A 24,792-nucleotide genomic window follows, 5' to 3' on the forward strand; every position below is an offset into this window, starting at 1 on the left:
ACACATTTCACAATGTCAAGATTCAAGCATGTCAAAGTACTTCATCAATAACTCTTTATACAAGTATACAATTTATACTACTAAATGCTTACATTTGTTATCAATCACTGATTTTTTTAACGATTTAAGGATCACATTGTCAAGACACAAAGAAATGCCAATATTCTCCCTCTGTTCAGAAGTACAGCGTTATAGTAAGGCACACATATAGTCGTGTTATCCATTATTATAGTTCAGAGAAAAAGCCTGGTGTAGGGCGCCCCTGGTGTAGTACCCCAGAGGGGGTAATCACGTGACAAACAAGATGGCGGCGTCCATGACGAGGCAGGTATTTTTCGTCTTTTAACACCCTTTATTACTTGTTTTATTTTTTTATTCCGCTCACTTTTCCAGCCATATTAGGAAGACAGTTAATCGCTTATATTTCATAGTAATATTCGCTCTACATCTCGACTTTACTCGGTGCGAAATTTCTTAGCGGGATGACATAATTAGGGCTGCGCTAGTAAAATTTGCGGGGAGTAAAGTCGAGATATAAAGCGAATTTAAATACGAAATAAACGCTAATCACTATTTTACTGATATGTCTGGAAAGTGAGCGTCATTTAAACAATAAACAGAAGTAATAAGGGTATAAAAAGGCAAAAAATAACTGTCTCGGCATGGACGTCACCATCTTGACTATCACGTGATACCCTCATCCTGTCAAAAATGGCCTCATAAATGTGATATAAGTTAAAACCTTAAATGAGTCACCATTACCATTTTAATAATTAACATGGAGCGAAATCCTTCAGACGAGATATCATGTTGATAAAGTCGTTCATAGCCCTCTGTTTGGCGTTGTTGGAACATCACTATTGTTTCATTATTCAATGCAATTAGAATTAGCAATATTCCTGTAATTCAATTTAATAAATAACGCGTTTTTTATTGTTAGTTAACTGTCAAATGATGTAAATGTCATATTTACTTCCATTTTAATGCCCAAATTTCTAAAGCTAATATACTTAAATTATACCGTGGCCATGAAATCAAACCGATACACTGGCTTTTGCATCTAAGGAAGTTTGATAAATTATATTTAACAACAATAATTAAAACATTTTTTTTTAATTTATTTATTTTGTTTAGCATACATATCATTGCAACATTAGCATGGCTTTTCTTTAATCGCTCCACCAGCCGCCAGAAACACTGAAAGAGACATTTAAAGTCAAGTAAATTATAGCACATGGAACTTATTTAAACAAACAATCAATGAACTGAAAAAATTCATTTAATCTCAACCAGTGTGATGATATTAAATTTAATTGAATTAATAAAATTCTATGCGATGGCTCCGTACATACAAAATTCCTCAATTACCATCAATTAAGAGGCCATAAATCTAAAGTTGATCCCAACAAAACTTGAAAGTGTACAGAATCATATTAAACATTAATTTTAAAGGGACTCTGGTAATTAATAACATATATTATACAATAAAAACGTGTCATGCTTATTCATATTTGTACAATTAACCAAATAAAACTAAAACACACAATTGTTAAAAAAATAATAAACAAAATGGTTGCTTCATGCGACATCCTCATCTCGATATCATCATAGTGGTCAATTGCGCCAATTTATTTTACAATCACATAATGCTTGACAAAGTTGTGGTCCAAACACAACTTTACTTTAACCATGTCTTTAGAGGCAACAAGGTTCACCCACTTCTTCGTGACCATGACCTAGCCATGTCATCAATGACAATTTGCATCAATATCCATAAGATTATAGATAGTCATATACCAGCTTAAATACATGGTAATCTCTATGTCCGTAAGAACTTTCTTTTAAAATACTAGTATTCTGTGACAAAACAAGAACTGACTCCAGAGGATGACACATGCCCCCGCTGGGTTTTTGACATTTGGGATAGGGACCTTGGTCAAACACACGACAGACCAGCTGCACCTCTTAATGCAAAATCCATAAAGAGACCTGAGCCACGCGTGTCACTTCGTCTTCTGTGCTACACATTTGTACCAAGTTATTTTAAAAGCAATTCATTGATAACAAAGATGTTGACCCAACACGCCTTTAAATGCCGATGATGAAATATGATCTTGAAAGTATAAGTGTGACCTTGACCTTTGACCTGGGGAACTGGGTCTTGCGCATGACACTTCGTCATATTGTGCTATACGTTTGTGCCATGTTATTTTAAAATCCATCCACTAATGACAAAAATATGGACAGGACACGCCTATCAATGTACTTAAAATAATACCTTAAAAGGTTAATTGTGACCTTGATTTTTGAGATAAGGATGGTCTTAAGCCCGACATTCCCTCTTACTGTGCTACATATTTATGCCAAGGTATTTTAAAAACCATCAACTAATGACAAACATATGGACTGGACACATCTATAAATGCACAATCATGAAATATACCGGTAAGCTTGAAAGTCTAAGTGTGACCTTGACATTTTAGCTAGGGACCTAGGTCTTTCAAGCGTCACTTCCTCATACTGTGCTTTACATATGTGCCATGTCATTTTAAAATCCATTAATGACAAAGATATCGACCAAACAGGCCAATCAATGTAGAATCTTAAAATATGACCTTAAAAAGCTAAGTGTGACCTTGAACTTTGAGACAGGGACCAGGGCCTTGCACGTGACACTTCCTCTTACTATGCTACACATTTGTGCTAGGTTATTTAAAAATCCATCCATAAGTTGTAAAGATATAAACGAGACACACAATTGTGGACAGACGTACTGACCAACATACGATTAAAACAAGAGCACCACATAACGGGTGCCAACGCTCGGCTGTGGGTGCAATTTTGAATAAATGAAAGTTTGTCAGAATATTTTTTTTTGTCGTCACAGTGACCTTGACCTTTGACCTAGTGACCCAAAAATGGGTGTGGCGTGTAGAACTCATCAAGATGCATCTACATATGAAGTTTCAAAGTTGTAGGTGGAAACACTTTGATGTTAGAGCAAAATGTCAAGGTTTCAGCACGACGCGGACGGCGGACGAAGAGCTTGCTATGACAATACCTCGGGTTTTCTCCAAAAACAGCCGAGCTAAAAATTATGTGCCAGCCTTTAGGCATAAAAATTCATCTCTTTTCTTAATGCATGTCATACACAATATTTCTCCTATATAAAAGTACAACCATGCCACTCCTTTTATCACAAGCCAATACCTGTAGGGTGTAGTACACCAGGACTTGATCTTGTGTATTTTATCAGCACCTGGACCTTATAGTGTCTGGTCAGTTACTGTAAATTAATTAATGTATAAATATTATAATTTAACAATACTTAGTATTCATTCGTAAAATGAACCCTGATATGTATATATAGGAAAGGGGTCATTTCATAATGACAATTCTTGCGTGCAGTGGAACATTAAAGTTCTAGTAAAACCTTCTTGAATAAAATGTGCACGAGAAAACCTGTATGAGCAAGTGCACTTTAGTTAATGTCTTTAAATGGCACTATTTTCAGAAAAGAAATTCTACCAGGACCATGTTGTGAATTATTTTTTTTATTTTTTTAAAGAGTCCATCAATAAAGGATTGCTTTTTATAAAATGTATAGCCATTACACGTAAAATTAGGAAATTTATGGTATTTTTAAAATGTATTCCTACATATAAAAGGAGGGGGGACATCATTATTTGTCCTGTTTGTGCAGCAATTGCAATTTAATCACAAAGTAGCCTCATATCACAGATGAAAAATGTTTGTGAAACATGCATGCCATCCTAAATGCATATTTACAGTACAATAGTACGTTCATATGCTACCATACAATAAAAGATCCTGAATAGAAATTTCTTGGCAAAAAACATGAAAATACAATTATCATATTATGTGTTCCCAGGACAGATGAGAAATTACTTCATGAAATAGAAAGGTTAGAATGTGAGCTTGACCTTGTGTTCTGTTAGTTACAGGCAACTTAGGTTGAGAGTGTCAAGAGGTACTTAAGTATATTTCTCAGACACTATTTTCATACAACAAAACCATATACCGGGTAAAGATGTGACCTTGACCTTTGGAGTATCAACACCAAAATGGATAGAAGTCTTCGTCTTGGCATAAAGAACTGAAAAAATCACTTGAACAAGGTTGCTAATAAAGAAAATTAATAATATGGCCTAGTGACATGGACCTTCAAGATATTAACGCCAAAATCAATAGCTGTCTTCCTCTAGTGGTAAGCAACAACTAATCCAAATTAGTTGAGGAAGAGTCACAGACAGAACTTAAGATATCCCTTCAACAAGGCTGTCACATAAAGGAAGTATGTATGTGACCTTTACCTTAGAGGAATCAAAGCCAAATTCAATAGGGGTCTTCCTCTAGTGGTGAGCAGCATGTCATGTGATTGATGACAATTGTTCAGGGTTATATCCGAAATTTAAGTTCAGTGTTGTTTCTCTCATCGGTCTAGAGGGTTGATGTCACATTTGCTTCAAAATCTGCACTTAGATGCCAAGACGTCCCTAAACCTGTAATGCAGGAACGTTGACTCGCATGAGCAGCAATACTTAAGGTAAAGTAGTAGTTATAACAATCTACATGTCCAACTACATGTAGCAACAATTTCCTTGTATAGATATAGTACAATTAAATAATCTTCAAAACATAATCATACAGTTGTTTTTTTACCGGTATTTGAAATGTAAAACATCAAACTTTATTATATTTCTCTGTCTTCATTGTTAATCATATTTATACATATCAAGACATGATATATAGTCTCAGTATAGCCCCTAGGGACTGTTCTTGAAGTATGGGTATATATGTGTCTTGTTCTGAGAAAACTGGGCTTAATGCATGTGCGTAATGTGTTGTCCCAGATTAGCACGTGCAATCCGCACAGGCTAATCAGGGACAAAACTTTCTGCTTTTATGACATTTTTCGTTTAAATGAAGTCTCTTTTTAGCAAAAATCCAATATAAGTGGAAAGTGTCGTCCCTGATAAGCCTGTACGGACTGCACAGGCTAATCTGGGTCGACACTTTACGCACATGCATTATGCCCAGTTTTCTCAGAACACTACTCATATGTATAAAAGTTTTAAAGTTTTCTTCTTTCCGACTGTATGCATTTTCGTTGAGAAGAAATAAGAAAAGCTTCTAAGACATGGCAGAAAACATACGCAAAGATGAAAAACTATGGTTCTATAAAATTCTCCCAATGGTTACATTAGTAGGATAATACAATTGCCATCTGCAGATGGCAAGCTCCACTTTTCTCACAGTTAAATAGTCTAGTTGAAGCCTTTAGTATCTAAGTAGCATGCTCCTGATAAATCAGTGTCCACAGAGAAACTCAACATTCCATGTTGAAACAGGGGCTGACCTATAGCAAAATTGAATGCCTTGTAACATTGAACATGCACTAATTTAAAACAATTTTTTTTTGAAAGTTTTTTAAAATGACCAAAGCGCAAAAAGGTTATTAAAGCATGACAAACATTTCTAAGGCATGAAAGGGTTTTAACATTAAATTTCGGGTTATGTGACAGTGACCCTAAATTAAAATATAAATATAAATGGTGACACCCCTGGTGGAAGCCGGATCAGTATCAATTCATTTGCCCATTTGAAGTCTTAGTGCAAAAAATAGGTCAATGTCAAGATCAACTGAATTTGAGTGATGTGGGTCTTTGAAAAGGTTTAAAGATAAAATCCATGCAACTGTGAAAGCTTTGTAGCAAGCAGTATTGGTGTCATATGAAATGCACCATTTTGGTATACCAAGAATTTGATAATTCTTAATTAAAGTGCAAAAGTAGGTAATTTTAAAGATCCAAATATGGTCAGTTGATTTAGGAGTGTTGAAAGTGTTCATAGATACAGGGCATTTTCACCTAATAAAACAGCGGCTGATTGCAGGCTACTTCACAATTTCACAAACAATAATTTCAACTCCAGAAACAAACCCATGAACCAGTTTTCACAATGTGGAATACTTACAAGTCTTCATTGCAGAAAAGAACAAGTCGGCATTCACTGGGGGCCAGGGGGGGGGGGTCCTGCCCTGCCATGGGGGTAATTGAGTGTCCCTCGGTATGCCGCAAATTGCACCTCCAATATTGTTTGATCCATCCTTAGGCAGTCCTACCTGCATAAAGATAATTACGAGTTTTAAATTTTGTGTTAAGATAGTTAACTATCAAATGATTATACATAAAATGCACTCTTGGCAGAACATTGGTAGCAGTATGAGAGAAAGAATATGGACTGTTGCGGGGCCAGACCAACATGTGGGCAAACATTGTTTTAAGTTTATTATGTGTTCTTGAATTTTTAAATGGTGAAAAATAGAGTAAGTTTAAGGAAACGCAAACTTTCAAAATAAGTTTATGAGGTCCTTCCACATCTGAGGTAAGGAAAGATCAAGAGCAAAATAGGAGGGTGCTGTTTTTATGTTGCCCCCTTTAAGAAGTCATAACTTCATAAATTGTGCAGTGAATGAACTGGGTCTTATTAAATGACAAAATGGTTTTCCTTTTTGGAAATGCACAGAACATGCAATGTTTTTAAATAAGAGTGCCTGAAAGGCCCAAAGTTGCTCACCTGAAATAACAAGATATAATTGGGACAAATCTTCTGACCAAGTTTCATGAAGATCAGAAAATAAATGTGGCCTCTAGAGTGTTATCAAGGTTTTACTATAGCCATATAAGGAAAAATGCCCCGCCCCCTGGCAGCCAAGTTTTTCAACCAACCAGCATCATTTTTGTAATTCTTCTAAGATATTATCGGGATGAATCTTCTGACCAAGTTCAGACTTCTGACTATATAAAATGTGGCCTCTAGAGTGTAAACAAGATTTTACTATAGCCATATAAGGAAAAATGCCCCGCCCCTTGGCAGCCCTGTTTTTCAAGCAATTGTAACCATTTTCGAACTCATCCAAGATATTATTGAGACCAATTTTCTGACCAAATGTCATGAAGATTGGACAATAAATGTGGCCTCTAGAGTGTTAACAAGGCAAATGCTGACGCCGCACAACGGACGACGCACTACAGACAAAAGGCGATCACAAAAGCTCACCATGAGCACATTGTGCTCAGGTGAGCTAAAAAAAAGCTGAATCGTGACCTACACCCTAACTACCTGTAGCCGATAGAGTACTCAAACAGTGTCAATAACAGAGAAGTGAATGAACCAAACACAGCTCTCGTTGGACAACCTTACAATTGGACGATTATTCTGCCTTGGGCTTGGCCTTAAATTATGTACATACTCGTATTTACTTCAAATCATCATTTCTTAAATAGTTGCAGTTCTGGTGCTTCACATGAAACCATTGTGTAATTAAATCAATAAAATTATTATTCTCTCGTATTTCTGTTTAATTTTCCCCCGCTATAGGCGGAGGGATATTGTTTTGGCCTTGTCCGTCCGTCCATCCTTCCATCTTTTGGTCCGTCCGTCTTTCCATCTGTCCGTCACTTTTGTGTCTGGAGCCATATCTTGGAAGTGCTTTGGCAGATTTCCTTGAAACTTGGTATGAGTATATATATGATACACGCTAAATGGCAATGTACAACATCTGTTAATAACAGAGTTATGGTCCTTTGTATCTTAAAAAAATGCTTTTGTAGTGTCAAATAAAACACTTTTGTGTCCTTAAGCATATTGGCGGTGGATATCAATTCAACGAATTTGCTTGTTTGAACAGGAATGCTATGAAGTCAATGTTTATTTACACATGTTTGTACGATGGTCAATTGTGGACCAAGTCTGAGGTTAGGTATCCCTGTAAACTGGTTAAAACTGGTTTAAACCGGCAGTGCGTACATGACCCTTTGACATTTCCAAGGCGGTGACCCAAGCTTCTAAAAACATTGAGTTTTCAATGTTGTCTTGTTTTGTGTCTTTTCTTATATCTAATTAGTACATTCACTACATGTATATTGCTGGACCAAGGTTGGGATCTCTCAAATCTGTTTAACCTCCCAGTGCTTTATATTGACCTTTCCAAGGTCAGACCGTGTTCCCAGACAGTGATTTATTTGCTCAAAATTACCACTGATATTCCCATGACCTAGTTTTTTTATCTGGCATGGCCCATGTTCGAACATGGCCATAAGATCATCTAGATACAACTTCTGACCAAGTTTGGTGAAGCTCGGATGGAAACTACTCGAATTAGAGAGCGGACTCCATGCTAAATGTTTAAAACACACTAAGTGACCCCGTGACCTTGTTTTTGACCCGGCATGACCCATATTCAAACTTGACCTAGACATCATCTTGATACAACATCTGACCAAGTTTGGTGAACATCGGATGAAAACAACTTGAATTGGAGAGCGGACACTAATAACGGACGGATCGAAAGACAGACAGACCGACCAACCGACAAGCTCACTCCTATATACCCCCCTAAACTTTGTTTTTGGGGGTATAATAAAAGCAAAAAAATCACTGCCAGATTTAGTCACATTTTGTGTTTTATGTTTTAATGTTCTGTTTTTTATTTTTCTGTTAGGCAAATGGTCATTTGCCTTAAATAAGGGATTTTTTGTTGATAATAAGGTGTTCTCTCCTGATAATGTTTTGGGAGTTTCTTAATAATTTAATTTTATATCAGTGAATTTTCCCCCAATTTTTTACAGCCGAACACAGGCTGTTTCCCCTAGCAAAATACAAGTTTCCTAAAACGGATTTCTCCCCTAGCATTTAGATGTTTTCATTAAATTCATTCCAAATACCCACTTTTTTATAATCACAAACGCTTTATTCAATCAGCTTTTGGATGCGAATATATGATGGTTCACCATATAAATGAAATTCATATTGATCTATACCTTATTAATATCTTTTCTGTTGATTATCAGCTAAAAATTTTCCTTTTGAGAGCCACAGGTTGTTTTGAAAATAAAACAAGAACTTCACAGTTGCAGACATATTCTCCGCCAACAGGGCCTTGGCATCGAATAATTTGATTCAGGACAAAACAACCCAATACAGGTCATTACAATTCAGTGCAAGTCATTATAAAAAGTGTTGGAATCGGATCTAAAACTCATATTTCAGAACTCCAGATAAGGGTCGTATTTTCGTAATTACGAATTATTTTCAAGTCCGTTACGTATTTATTTTAAAATCTTGGCGTACCATTAAGAATTACAAGTTCAAGTTACGAATATTATTTTTACATCGGTTCGTATCAATTTTTATTGAGTTCTTTTTGCGTAATAAAGATCTTTTAGGTGCTTATATTGAATGGTTATCGGGTTTGTTTTGCAAAGCTATTTTTTCCAATAAAAGCGGCGTGCACAGTCTATCTGTCAAAAAACAATGGCAGCGCCCAGAGAGAGTCCTAAAAACTGCAAAGCGTGCAAAAACACGCTTTTAACATATTGTTTGCAAAGTTAGCTGAAGTTGAATGTTAAGAAAGACATTATAGAAAAGATCTTAAACGATGCTGTATGTTCAGTTGCCGACACAGTCGGAAAAGCTATAAAAAAAACGCGACAAGACGGGTGATAACTTAAACAAACAAGAGGGCCTGAAAGGCCCAAAGTCGCTCACCTGAGATAACAAGATATTATTGGGACAAATCTCCTGACCAAGTTTCATGAAGATCGGAAAGTAAATGTGGCCTCTAGAGAGTTAACAAGATTTTACTATAGCCATATATAGCCATAAGGAAAAATGCCCCGCCCCTTGGCATCCATGTTTTTCAAGCAAACGTTGCCATTTTCAAACTCATCCAAGATATCATTGAAACCAATCTTCTGATTAAATTTCATGAAGATTGGACAATAAATGTGGCCTCTAGAGTTTTAACAAGGCTTTACTATTGCCATTTAAGGAAAAATGCCCCGCCCCTTGGCGGCCATGTTTTTCAACCAACCGGCATCATTTTCGAACTCGTCCAAGATATTATTGGGATGAATCTTCTGACCAAGTTTCATGAAGATTGGACAATAAATGTGGCCTCTAGAAAGTTAACAAGATTTTACTTTAGCCATATATTGCCATATAAGGAAAAATGCCCCGCCCCTTGGCAGCCATGTTTTTCAAGCAAACATTACCATTTTCAAACTCATCGAAGATATCATTGGGCCAATCTTCTGACCAAATTTCATGAAGATTGGACAATAAATGTGGCCTCTAAAGATTTAACAAGGCAAATGTTGACGCCGCACAACGCACAACGGACAAAAAGCGATCACAAAAGCTCATTGTGCTCAGGTGAGCTAAAAATTGTACAATGTATAGACATTCGCCCTTTGTGACCTTGACCTTGGAGGTAGGGACCTGGCTTTATATCGCGACACATCTTCTAATGATGGGAAAAATTTGTACCAAGTTTAATTAAATTTGCTTAAACAAGAGGGCCTGAAAGGCCCAAAGTCGCTCACCTGAGATTCAAAGGAACTGACCTGTTCTGTGCAGCCCAAGATGTCATTAGAACAAAATGTTCTTACCAACTTTCATGACTAGTGAACACCCTGGCTGCCTCGTTTTTCAACAGACCAGAACCATTTTCATACACATCCAAGATATCATTTAAACAAATATATGGACAAAATTTCATGAAGATTCATAAGTCCATATAAGGAAAAATGCCCCACCCACTGGTGACCATGTTTTTCAAGCAACTGGAACCATTTTTGAACTTGTCCAGAATATCATTGGGACAAAACTTCTGACAAATTTTTATGATGATCGTACAATAAATATGGCTTCTAGAGTGTTAACAATGTTTAACTATAGCTATATAAGGAAAAATGCCAGGCCCCCTTGGCGGCCATGTTTTTCCACCAACCGGAACCATTTTCAAACTCATCCAAGATATCATTGGGACAAATCATTTGACCAAGTTTCATGATGATCGGACAATAAATGTGGCCTCTAGAGTGTTAACAAGGTTTTTCTACAGCATGATATATACCGTAAATTTGCGGCCATAAGTCGACCTAAAAACGCTCCCAAAATTGACTTTAAAAGTCAACTCGACTTATGGATGAGGTACTAAAAAAAACATATTTCTGTGCCGTTTTTTTTTCAAAGTAATAAATCTCCGAAGCGGAGGAATGATGACTGTTTACGGTAAGGCCGACTCGTCTATTACTTAAATGTCCGCCGATAACAAAATACTGCATGTTTACATTGGTTTTTAATTCATTAATCTTCGTAATAATAAGTCCAAATAAAAACATGTAAAAATAACTTCAAAAATATTAACATTTGTGACGTACGGTAAAGTGGCGAAATTTATACATAGCAATTTGTCTATTGATACATCGTCCGTTGTCTGCTAAGAACAATAGAAAATCGACTGCTGACACTTGTACCCATTTAAAGTTAATCCGTTTAAATACAAACTGTCAACAGGTGCAGGTGTCTTTATGCCACCAATTATCGCTTCTCAGCCTTTTGACTAAGATCAAAGTGTAAAGTGTAGTGTTGGCATCCTTTTGATCATTTGTCTTTATCGCGTAACGCCTTAAATAGTTATCCGTTAATGATATGCACAACGGTTCTTCTACAAACTACTTCTGACCAATCAAAAATAATTACTCTATCGTTAGATACGCCTTTAACCAATCGCTATTGTTCAACTTCACATGGTATATTTTTTGATTGGATGAAGGTGTGGTTTAATCGTTGATTTATTCACAACTGTCCCACAATTTATGCATAATCGTTTCGTAAATAAATAGATCTTATTTGAGTGAAGATTTCATTCATTGTTTGATTATAATAATATAACGCACTCACCCTGGATTATTCAAAAGTGTAATTGGACATATTAAAAACACAATTGCTTTCGATTAGCGGCTTAGTATTATTAGATAAGACGTTTTTCCAGAATGCAGAAAATATTCCTCGGGTATCTCGTGATTTACGAATATGTATATAACAGCCGAATAGCAAGCGATGCGAGTGTTGGTAAATTCACGTGTTTCATGCAAAATGGCGAAAGCGTTTTTGATTATTTGAGAGCAAGTTACAATTATTTTGACCATATAATGAATTTCTGCGTTCAAGATTTTAACGAATTTTCACATCAATAGCACTAATATTTGAATACAAAAATATCTGCTCATAATACACGCTGAAAGTTATTACGTTAAATGGGAAACTAATTTTGATTTGTGAAATATATATATTAAGTTCGAAATAATCAATGATATGTTATTATGATTTTGAACAATAAAATATATTTTTCGTGATAATAAATAATTGAAACGTTGAATGTTTCGTTTTAAATATATTCTTATTATTAATATCCCAAAAAATGTCAACTGCCAGTGCAAAAGCCCTCAGAACCATGACTAAAACGTCACTTAAACATGTCTGAGATATTGAGGAAATTTACCCCCCGACTTATGGCAGAGTCAAGGCAAAAAACCAAGTTTTTCTAGCCACATTATACCCCTCGACTTATGGCCGAGGTAGACTTATGGCCGCGAATGTACGGTAGCCATATTAGGAAAAATGCCCCGCCCCCTGGTGGCCATATTTTTTAAGCAACCGAAACCATTTTCGAACTCATCCAAGATATCATTAGGACAAATCTTCTGAACAAGTTTCATGAAGATCGGAAAATAAATGTGGCCTCTAGAATGTTAACAAGGTTTTACTATAGCCATATAAGGACAAATGCCCCGCCCCCCTTGCGGCCATGTTTTTCAACCAATCTGCATCATTTTTGAACTCGTCCAAGCTATTATTGGGATGAATCTTCTGACCAAGTTTCATGAAGATCTGACAATAAATGTGGCCTCTAGAGTGTTAACAAGATTTTACTATAGCCATATTAGGAAAAATGCCCCGCCCCTTGGCAACCATGTTTTTCAAGCCAACTTAACGATTTTTGAACACATTCAAGATATCATTGCGACCAATCTTCTGACCAAATTTCATTAAGAATGGACAATAAATGTGGCTTCTATAGTGTTTACAAGGTTTTACTATAGCCATATATGGCCATATAAGGAAAAATGCCCCTTGGCAGCCTGCCATGTTTTTCAGGCAAACGTAAGTCAACCATTTTCAAACTCATCCAAGATATCATACAGACCAATCTTCTGACCAAATTTCATGAAGATTGGACAATAAATGTGGCCTCTAGAGTGTTAACAAGGTTTTACCATAGCCATATAAGGAAAACTGCCCCGCCCCCTGGCGGCCATGTTTTTTCACCGATCTGGACCATTTTCGAACTCGTCCGAGATATCAATGCAACCAATGTTTTGATCAAGTTTCATGATGATTGGGCAAAAATTGTGACTTCTAGAGTGTTCATAAGGTTTCTCTATAGCCATATTAGAAATACTGCCCTGCCCCCTGGCAGCCATGTTTTTTTTTTAATGGGCCGGAACCATTTTTGAACTCAACCAACATATCATTTAGACAAACATTTTGACAAAGTTACATGAAGATTGGGCATCAAATGTGACTTCTACAGTGTTCACAAGGTTTTTCTTTTTTTTTGACCTAGTGACCTAGTTTTTGACCCAGCAAGACCCAGTTTAAAACTCAGTCGAGGTATCAATGGGACAAATGTTCTGACCAAATTTCATGAAGATCAGACAATAAATGTGGCCTCTAGAGTGTTCACAAGGCAAAATGTTGATGATGGACGACGCACGACGGACAAAAGCTAAAAATAACAAAATTATGCTCTTGACATAAATAAGTGTAGAACATTATGGACATTTGACATATAAGTGTGACCTTTACCTTGGAGGCAGGAAACCCTTTAAGCAAGACACATTGAATAATGGTGCCGAATGTTTGTGCCAAGTTAAATGAAATTCACCTAATAAATGACAACATCATGTTCTGGACACGAACTGGATGGAAACATTGTACCATATAAAGACGCTTTACCTAAGTGTGACCTTCACCTTGGAGGTAGTGTCTGGTTGTTTAGCGCGATACACCATCTAACAATGGGGAACATTCGCAGCAAGTTTAATGAAATTGGCTTAATATTAATAAATGAAGTTATGCTATGGACATGAACTGGATGGAAACATTTGACCGCATAGACATTTGACCTATAAGTGTAACCTTGACCTTGGATGTGGCCAGGGACCTGGTAATTAAGGGTAACACATAATCTAATGATGGGGAACATTTGTAGCAAGTTTAATAAAACTGGTTTTATAAATGATGAAGTTATGCTCCGGACACAATTGGAACGGACGGATGGCTGCGATTCACATATCCTTGTTGGTGGGGGATATAAAAAGCAGTGTATTATGGGACTGCATGGGTTTTTCACCAAAATTTGTGAAGATGCCCTAGCCTGGTCATTTTGTGAAAAGGCTGTGGGTCATTTAATCGAAAATGTGAAATATTAGAAACAATATAAACACAGTTGTGAAATAGTTACTCACAGCTATTGACACTCCGTATGCACCCATACAAGCTCAGAGCATTCATAAAGAACTAGTAATGTAGCCAGATAGGGAACGACTCGCCCCATATAAACTCGCCCCTTATTATATAAGGATTCGCCCCACATATATAACTACTCGCCCAAGCATAACTTATATGGTAGGATTTTTTGTGATTTGTTAATAGCCTAGTTTCTTTGATTAAATTTGTTTGTGTTTATGCTTTATTTTGATTTTATTGTGTTTACAGTAGAGTAGGTAAAAACGAAACATTAAAATAGTGGGGTATGGAAAAATATCTAAAGATTTGGCAAATTAGAAGTTTGATGAAATTTGTTAAAATGCTTTTCTTAAAAAACAAAGGACGAAAGGCTAGAGGACGAAACATGAAACAAGAGAAACATTGACAAATGAATATATCGATACGATACTCTGGTAAAGAAATCCCGGTCTTAAAGTACAATTGTTGCTAACCATACTAGGGTACTACCACCAGCAGTTTTCATTTCAGTTTGGTTTGAGTAAAAAGTATTGTGTAGATCGACCTAGCGAAAGTAGGTCAGTCGAAAATAATAACGCCTTAAATCCAAAATAGACGTCTATAGCACAATCAGATTCCTTGAAACAATATTTCAGTGAAAGCAATCGTTATTGTCTTCAGTCGCTAAATAAACATGCAGATACGCCAAAACTTAATCGTGATGATTGAAGTGATTTCTTTACTCTATTCCTTAGAGTTTGCTAGAAACTAAGTATTTAGAACTGTAAACTATTAACTAGTAACAATGAACGTAACAGAGTAAACTGAGTGATCCCGCAAATAAGGTTAATAAAAGAACTGTTAGTAATCAACGTCTAATCTCAATGAATTCCTGCCAGAAAGAGAGAGATTCCCGGATTAATGTGCTGCAATATTACACACCCATAATAATCGCTCACGGTTACATTCTACCAAACCCATAAATCACAACACTCCTCCCCACTTTAACTAAAAAGTTTCCAGCCAGAGGTGGGGTAGGGTGACTAATAGCCTTTTCATAGTTTGTTGAGCAACAAAGCCCTAACAAATGTCATGAATCTTTCCAGGAAACATATTTTCATTAGTGAACAAAGAAGCCCAACAAATTCTTGCTCCCTCCAATGCACCAATGCTATTTGTTGGACAATGAAGCCCATACAAATGCTCCTGCATTAGCTGAATAATTTTCCTCTCATTGAGCAAAGAAGCCCTAAAACAGAGAAAATTAACAGCATTAGATATTGTGCCTACACAAAGTGCATCTGTACTTGTCTATGTCCAGTGCGTCAGTCGGTGAAACATTCACACAAGAACCATGATACCAGGTGACCCGATGAAGGAATGACATGATGGAGTTCAATAACCGTCGCTTTAGGGATCTCCGGAATAACCAATTCCTAATCACCTGAGCCCTCCTTCGACTTGAACGCGTACACCAGTCTAAAACATTCGTTGTTGATCCAGAAAACTTCACCTTTGGACTTGCAATCAACAACTGCCCTCCATCTTCCTCTTGAGCCTTTTCCAACTCTTCTTAGGAGAAACCCCAGCACTGCGACTTGCCACTGTCTGTTACATCTGACACAAACACAGTACATGCTCCAGCGTCTTCACAAACGAGTGAACCACTTAAAATAGGGTCCATTTTTCAAAGGACCCTCCACTTTGACAGTATACACTCTGTTGTAATCCAGTTGTCCGGGACAAGTAAGCCCTCTATTCCAACTGGTATCACCATGACCTAGAGTATGGCAGACCAAACAAGAAAGCCCTTTTGTCTGACCAGACTACGTTGATGGTCCCGTTGCCTGTTTCCCACCAGGATCCCAGACAAAGATGACATCCATGGATAATGGACATCTACTGCCATCAGAGAGTAAAGGAAACCCACCTGATGCATCCTTGGACTCCGGGAGTAAAGGAAACCCTCCAGAGGTACGGTCCAACTCAGGGAGTAAGGTAAACCCACCTGAGTGCAGCCTATCGCCACTTTGAATGTTCCCTGACAGCGTATACCAACAATCCTCCACAATGGGTAGTGGAAAGGTATCCTTCACAGTCACATTGTTCAACGCACAACGGTCAATACACCAGCGGTCTGTACCCTCGCGCTTCCTTATCAGAACTGGTTCTGACACCCATTCACTTGTCGACTCTGTTACAACACCAGCATCTAGTATTCTTTCCAGGTGCTCTTCTTCCCCAGCCAAGCAAGCAGGAGTCCTTCGAATCCTGGGCTTAACTGGTTTGGCACTTCCTGTGTAAATTGAGTGTTCAATGTCAGAGAAATTTCCAAGGTAATGCTCATCTTGGGTACAATCATCCTGAAAATCACAATGTTCGTCATTCATACCAACAATTGACTGTAAATACTCTTCCTTTAAAGTGATAGCTATCTCCACATTTTCGCTGTCAAACTGGTAACGACGCAATTCACCTTCACTGATTGTAGAACATATTACATCAGTAGCCTGTTCACAACTATAACCATCTTTCTTTGAAAGCTTCTGTTTGACATCCAGAACTGGAGTTAAAATCTCAGGAACTAAATTCACTTGAGGAGAGCAATAAGCCACTTCTTCGAGAGATTCTTCCTTATTATTGTCCACCAGAACTTCAATAGAAATCTCAGGGCCCGAATGCACTTGAGGAGAGCAATAAGCCCCTTCCTCAAGACATTTTTCCTTATTATTTCTAATCAACACTGGAGAAGAGAAACCCACATCCGGAACTGGATAAGAGAACTCAGGAACCGAATGCACTTGAGGAGGACTATAAGCCCCTACCTCAAGACATCCTTCCTTATGATTGCCAATCACCTCTGGAGAAGGGCCACACACATCCGGAACTGGATTAGAAAACTCAGGAACCAAATGCACTTGAGGAGGACTATAAGCCCCTACCTCAAGACATTCTTCCGTATTCTTGCTCGACACTAGAGAAACCCTACAAACAGAGAATACGCTGGTGTGTTGACCCTTTACTTTCTTGGGCGGACTGGTTCGACCAATGTCAAATGCTCTTCTTGAGTTTAAAGGACTCTGGCCTTTTCCTGACTCTCGCCCCTTCTTTATCTTATCGTCTTGTTGCGTTTGACAATCCTTCCGAAAATGGCCAACCTCACCGCATTTGTAACACCTTTTGTCTGACCCAGATCGACTTGGCTGCGAACATGTCAGCACTGTTGATGTTAAACATTCGACCATCCTCTCCAGTCGTTGTAACCTGTCTTCTTCCCCTGACACTGCCGTCACTGCATACGAATCGGACATTCCGGTACCATCCACCGCCTGTGTAACATATTGATGATGTCGTACAAGGTCAATGGCCTTTTTCATCGAATGAGGACGCCCAAAGCAAGCATGCTTCCCTGCCTCCTTGTCCACACAGCCCTGGCAAAACTTTGAAATGGCCTCCTGCATGTTATGCTTTTCTGGCAGTTTTCGGAAAGCTGGTATTGCCAAGGTCAGCACTCTGTCAGCCCAATCCTCCAAGGACTCTCCGGCATTCTGTGTGGCCTGCTGGAACTTGACTCTAGCAGTTTCCGACAGCTCTTTGGCACCAAAACGAGCCTCCATTTTCCTCATGATTTCGGAAAAGGAAAACATATCACCCATCTGTGTCGTGATAGTGAAGAAATCCAGTGCCTTTCCTTTAAGACACCAATTTAGGTAGTCTCTACACTCACTATCAGTCCATGAGTTAACACTTCTGTAGCTGTCAAACTTCTGTTTGAAAGAAAGCCAATAAGACTTTCCATCATACCTTAAGTTCTTGGGGAGCTTATCTGGATTTCCCCTTTTCTCTTCTCTTCCCCTCAGTGTCCGATACTTTTCATCGGAGTCCGAGTCACTATCGGAGTAAAAAAACTTGGACCTGCGATGGTGACCACTATGATGATCATGGCGCCGTCTGTAGTGATCCCTGTCACTCTCTCTGTCCCGCGACCCATGTCGACGTCTTCCACCGGATGACCTCCTCCGGTAGTCTTCTGGCGAGCGATCATGCAAACTACTCCGCTTCCTGTAATGGTATTCATGTTTACCATCGCGACTTCTAGATGGAGACTGGTAAGACCTTCTTGGGGAGTAGCTCCTGTCCCGCGAGAAGTGACGCCTTTCTAGACTATCGCGGCCCTCCTCTCTAGCTCTTGAACGGCGGTTGCAACTTTTTCTATCCCTGGCAACTGAACTCCTTAGTTTAGTAGTTTCCTCTTTCTTAGGATATCCAACTGCTGCTGGATCCATCGGGAATGGATGGGACAAAGTGAAGCCCGCAATCCTTTCCTCATCGTCTGCCTCGTCTTCACTCAACATATTCATGTCAAGATAACCATGTTTCTGCTGTTTCTGGACAATGTTCCATGCCTGCCTTTCAGACACACCCGGCAAAGACATCAATCCTTTCACATCAGCATATTTTACGCGTACTGACATGTTAGAATAACCCGGTATTAAATTAGATTTATAATACACTCATCAATCCCACTCAATACCCATTTAATCCTTCTAATTATAACACCCTTAACCGTTATTCTAGATTTTAACTCAAATGACACAAACAGTAAACAATATCTATGGCCCACTATACAAAGGTACACAGTATTTATGACCCTCATAGCCCACCATACAAAATAACCCAGTACACCATTAACATGTACACATAAAATATGACACTATGGCCCACCATAGATTCCCCAATATTACACTATTGGTACCACATAGAATTGTTTACATGAGTTTAGACACTAACAGCCCACCATAGAAACCAGTGCAAATGTCAACAACAAGGGTTAACAATTGGAACAAGTCAACAGATGTACCTGAAAACTTTGAATTTCAATAACCATGCAATTAAATTAAATTGTGAGTAAGCATGCACGTTAAAACTTAGAGCACGATTAATCACGCCAACAAAACCAGTCATGCGGGTTTGACTTACCCCAAACCCACAACTACTTAACAAGGGCGTTTAGACCCTTCCTGTGCATTAATGTACCAAATGCACAGAAAACCCTGATTGCAAAACCGCAAACAGAACAGGTAAACAATAAACAGTCTTACCTACCACAGCGCCTGAAAATCAAATCAATTAGCACAACAAGCTGTTGCGCTTTAATGAAATGAACGTCACTGTCCCTTTTCAGTCCGTCAATGACAAGTTCAGATGCCATCAAACGAACAATTCCAATATTACACTCAAAATGTTTTAATTAATGAGAAATAATATTAACCGCACCCGTAAAATTAAGGATTTGACTTTGCTATGAAAAATACCCCAAATTTACTGTATGCTAACCCACTGTAAGTATTCACTTAATAACCCTCTTTCTCCCCAATCAATGTGTTTAAGTCTTGACACCCCCCAAAATTAGGAATCACCTGACCCGTAACTTGTGCAAATTCCACACCCTTACCCGTCAGTAACCTGTGATCCCAATTTTATCCAATCCAAGAGCCTTAAACCCACACTGAATGGTTCAATCTATACCTTACAGTGAAACCCAAACAAACTTTGCAAACCTTTCTGTTGAGATGCTGCCATCTCCAATCTCTGCCAGATTCTGCCTGCGTCCCCAGGATGTTGTCAAGTTATTGGACAAAGAAGCCCACAATAACAAGTACACAACTATCGAGCAAGGAAGCCCTGAACACAGTCACAGATGTCGAGCAAAGAAGCCCTGAACACCAGCACTTTCACAGATTGCAAAGTTCGTTTGCCGGCTAAATACACTAGCCGCAAGATCCTGAACTCAATGAGAAATGTCCTAACTTTTGAAAATTAACACGAATTTTTTCGTGGAATTTGTTGTTCTTTTTCCTCGTCGCCAATGAAGTGATTTCTTTACTCTATTCCTTAGAGTTTGCTAGAAACTAAGTATTTAGAACTGTAAACTATTAACTAGTAACAATGAACGTAACAGAGTAAACTGAGTGATCCCGCAAATAAGGTTAATAAAAGAACTGTTAGTAATCAACGTCTAATCTCAATGAATTCCTGCCAGAAAGAGAGAGATTCCCGGATTAATGTGCTGCAATATTACACACCCATAATAATCGCTCACGGTTACATTCTACCAAACCCATAAATCACAACATGATATAGAAATTTAGAACGTAGCCTACCGTCGGTACTGCAACAGAACTGGATGCCTCCATCTTTGTTGCCGTAAAGAGTGCTTTTGATTGATTGGTCGAAATAATTCAGGCCAACCGCGATCTTTTATTAGTGTTGGCAGTAGCTAATAAATTTAACCGCGGTAGGAAAGGCATCTTTTATTATTAGTAGTAGTAGTCTAAAAAGTCTAATAAGTTTCTACTAGTAGTAGCTAATAAAACAGGATCGGGTGCATAACCATGGGGACGTTATATATGGAGACGTTTCTTGCGGTATATAATACAGCGTTTCACAGCATTGTCTTCATCACAATGAAGCGAAAGGTAACAACGCTGGATCGATTTTTTGGTGTATCCAAAAAACCAAAAAACACAGAGACAGACTCGGAGCTACTCCTATAAATATGAGGTCGATTTACGTCTAATTATTTGGACTAACTCGGAGCCAAAGTTAATGAGCTTCAGCCTTAAGTTAAGGTGGGAATTTATTAAAAAAAATATTTTGGTATTATAATCCGTTAATTGTGTTGAGTTTATTCAGTTTGTTAAATTTTTAACTCTAAAATATTGCAATGAAAGAACAAAAAGATTGGGTTTAAATTTATTAACAACTTTCTTTACACTGATAGTATGATAAATAAGACAATTTCAATAAAATATTAAATATGCATGTTCTGCTCTATATAAGCATTGTAGAAATTAATTAAATGACAGTAATTGAACTTTATTGAAGAATGAAAGTCGCCCGGACTCACTGACTGATGCAAATGGAATTCTGAGCGCCATCACATCATTCCCATTTATTATTGCCCTGGTGATTGCTCTGCGTTGCTTGGCGTACATCAAGTCTCTCAGCATTGTTCTTCAGGGTAAACTTTTGTTCACTTTATAGTTTAAAGTAGCCAAAGCTGTCGGCGTGGACCCTTCATTCCCAAGGCGATCCCAGCAGACACTCGAGAAACATAATACAAGAGGGTTTTAACCATTCCATTCCTGGACCACCTGCTGCAGCAGTTTAGTGAGCGTTTCACAACGCTTCATGAGAGGGCTTCTTCTGCACTCCTCCTTATTCCATCAGTAAGACAGGACCTGGACAACACCAGTCTGGAGTACTACTTAGATGACCTCCCTTCACCAGGAACACTTCAGGCAGACATTGAGTGCTGGAGGTGTAAGTGGGTAAATGATCCCAACCCCCCTTCAATATTAAGTACTGCATTAAAAGCATGCAATAGACCGATTTTCCCAAACATTTATACAATATTAAAAATTGCAGCAACATTTCCAGTGACAAGCTGTGAATGCGAAAGGACCATTTCAACGTTAGGGAATGTAAAAACAAGCTGTCGTTCAACAATGGGGGAAGAAAGACTCACTGGGCTGTCTCATGTCAGTGCACAGGGGCATTGATGTGAATGTTAGTGACATTGTCAAGCAATTTGCAAGACAAAATCCAAGAAAAATGAAACTGCCTTGTATTTTGGAGTCTGATTTAAGCAATGAAGACAATGACTTGTGTTAAGTTATAGAGAGTGATAGCTTGTTCATTTTCCTGATAACAGTTTGAAAATTGTGATTTGTTTGTTTGTTTGTATTTGTTTCTTGTTGAACAATTGAATGCCAATCACAATTGGAAAAAAAAAATTAACATTATTTATACACAGCATTATCTTTTACTTCTTTATGTTGAAAGCACCATTATGAAGTAATGGGGGGGGGGCATGCCCCCGGACTTCCCTAGATATGCGCAACAACTCTTGTGCCCCCCCCCCCCCAACTGGGTCCTCTCTGGATCCGGCCCTGATTTATTACTAATTAAACTCGTTAACACACACTAGAAACGATATATTGCATATATATATATGTAGAGAGAGAGAAATTGAGTGCTTTTTGGTGCTTTTCGGTGATTGTATGGACCGCTGAAGATTTCATTCATAAATCGGGTCTGATCGTAGTTAAGTAGGTCACGCGAGTTGTTTATCATGTTTTTTCTTAAAATTTAACCCAGCATTTGTGAATATACAAGATATGTACATTTCCAGAAAGGAAATTCATTTTTGCATTGAATGAGACCGAGTTTATGGAAATCGCTGCACAATTGATGAAGTTATGGGTGTTCAAAGCGATGCATCATGTTTTCGGGTGATCTTGAGTTGGATACCTTGTTATATGTATATTAGATAGTGAATTTTGTTTTCAGAAAAGTTGATTTTTCGTTATATTTTGATTATTTATCATTCAAAATGATGTTTTTTTTAACAATTAATATCATAGCCACACGCTTACCACTTGTTGCCTCTAGCATTGTAATTTCTCATTTCGACGACGACATACGTCACACAACAAAGGCAAATGAAAAAAGAAACATCGATGCCAGATGGAAAACGCTTTAATAACAAGAAACCGTCGGAGAAGGGTGATGCTCCCAAAAGTTTTTTTTGTCACAATATTGCACTATATATTCAGATAAAAGGAAACGTCTTGAGGGGCATAACTTGGGACAAAATAATACGGTGGATGGTTTAGCAACTTAAAAATTTCAAAGGGCCATAACTCTCTAAATAAATCATCTAACCAGAACCCACAAATAACATGCGCATCTCCTCAAGGTAGTTAAGCTTCCCATAAAGCTTCATTGAATTCCAGTCATTAGTTGCTGAGAAATAGCCCGGACAAGAATTGCACTATATGTACAGTTAATGGAAAATTTCAAAGGGCCATAACTCTGTGAAAAATCATCCGACCAGAACCCGCTGATAATATGCACATCTCGTCTTGGTAGTGAAGCTTTCCATAAAGTTTCATTGAATTCCGGTCATTAGTTGCTGAGAAATAGCCTGGACAAGAATTGCACTATATGTACAGTTAATGGAAAATTTCAAAGGGCCATAACTCTGTGAAAAACCATCTGTCCAGAACCCGCTGATAATATGCACATCTCCTCTTGGTAGTGAAGCTTCCCATAAAGTTTCATTGAATTCCGGTCATTAGTTTCTGAGGATAGCCCGGACAAAAATTGTGCACGGACGGACACACAGACGGACAGACGAAGCGGCGACTATATGCTCCCCCCAAAATAAATTTTGGGGGAGCATAAAAATAACATAGTAATGCAATAAACAATACCCCATTGTTATACAGAGTATCGACCATAAAATTAACAATGATCTATTCAAATTGAAAATAGGGCCGAAAAAGCCGGATACTTGGGCCAAATGAGCCTGAAATTGGGGCCAAATAAGCCTGAATTAACCGAGGTCGAAAAAGCATTGAAGATTGCCTACAAATCAAATCAAGGCAGCACACATGTTGCTCAGAGAAGAGTCGCATGTATTATAATGAATAGTATTAAACAAGTGTTCTGCGGTCGGAGACCTATGCCCCCCAAACGTGACCTTGACCTTTTACCTAGTAACCTGAAAACCAATAGGGGTCATCCGCCAGTCATGATCAATGTACCTATGAAGTTTCATGATCCTAGGCCAAAGCATTCTTGAGTTATCATCCGGAAACCATTTGGTGGACGGACCGACCGACATGTGCAAAACAATATACCCCCTCTTATTTGAAGGGGGGCATAAAAATTAACATAATATCTTATAATATAAAACATGCGACTCTACTTTGTGACATGACGTATGATTGCACAAGTGTTTGAATAATATCTGCGTAGTAAACAATACATTAAGATTCGCAGTCAGTCCAACATACCGTATTAATTGATCATTTCGACATTTATGGGGTCCTTCGGCTTGTATGGTTTCATTTTGTGAGCACCAGAAGTGTGCCCTAGAATATACTGAAGACCCTGTATTCCCTAGTAAATCGGCCACTCGAAAGGCTAACACACCCTAGTTTCCACTTAATACTATTATTCTCATATCTCTTCGTAATGTTTCTGTATTTCAATATTTCTATATTTATAAATGTGTTAATATCTAGTATGAACGTTTTTTATCAGTAGCCGAGTTGGAGTTTGACCAATTTCTACATCCGAGGACATTGTAGGCCTGACAAAATTGTCCTTTTCCCTTTCCCACTCAGAAAATGGCTAAGTGCAAACAGCATAAAACCAGAACAGCCTGCCAGTAACTAGCAGTCTGTTCAGGTTTTATGCTGTTTGCTGCTCATTAGTATCGAAGGGTTAGAAATGAAACCTTTACAACTAGAATCTAGTAAGAAAGGTCTTTAATTAAATCAAACTCTAGGGAACTACAAATGCGTCAAACTATGTTTCTAAGTGGTAAAGGGTTGA

The 24,792-nt window shown here is 38.1% G+C and overlaps 1 protein-coding gene and 1 long non-coding RNA gene across 3 annotated transcripts; both read right to left on the reverse strand.

The window, feature by feature from the left end:
- Positions 1-1,101: 1,101 nt before the first annotated feature.
- Positions 1,102-20,615, reverse strand: LOC127873554 (uncharacterized). 2 transcript variants are annotated; one of them, XR_008046238.1, is made up of 5 exons: positions 20,547-20,615; positions 5,998-6,145; positions 4,335-4,523; positions 3,211-3,286; positions 1,102-1,197 (listed from the first exon to the last, which is right to left on the reverse strand). It is a non-coding gene; the product is annotated as an uncharacterized LOC127873554 (long non-coding RNA). The 2 variants fall into 2 exon arrangements; XR_008046239.1 differs by lacking the exon at positions 20,547-20,615 and adding an exon at positions 19,944-20,512.
- On the reverse strand, positions 10,936-19,937 carry LOC127873552 (uncharacterized). The gene is made up of 2 exons (XM_052417430.1): positions 17,325-19,937; positions 10,936-17,207 (listed from the first exon to the last, which is right to left on the reverse strand). Exons 1-2 carry the CDS (start codon positions 18,855-18,857, stop codon positions 16,209-16,211), a joined length of 2,532 nt encoding a protein of 843 aa, XP_052273390.1. The 5' UTR covers positions 18,858-19,937; the 3' UTR covers positions 10,936-16,208.
- Positions 20,616-24,792: the final 4,177 nt, after the last annotated feature.

This window comes from Dreissena polymorpha, chromosome 3, assembly GCF_020536995.1.
Source record: "Dreissena polymorpha isolate Duluth1 chromosome 3, UMN_Dpol_1.0, whole genome shotgun sequence".
Lineage (NCBI taxonomy): Eukaryota > Metazoa > Mollusca > Bivalvia > Myida > Dreissenidae > Dreissena > Dreissena polymorpha.

Coding starts and splice junctions, on each gene's coding strand:
- LOC127873552 (XM_052417430.1), bottom strand. CDS start 18,857: ATGTCAGTACGCGTAAAATATGCTGATGTGAAAGGATTGATGTCTTTG. Junction 17,208..17,324: donor ATACGGAAGAATGTCTTGAG/GTAGGGGCTTAT, acceptor GGATGTCTTGAG/GTAGGGGCTTATAGTCCTCC.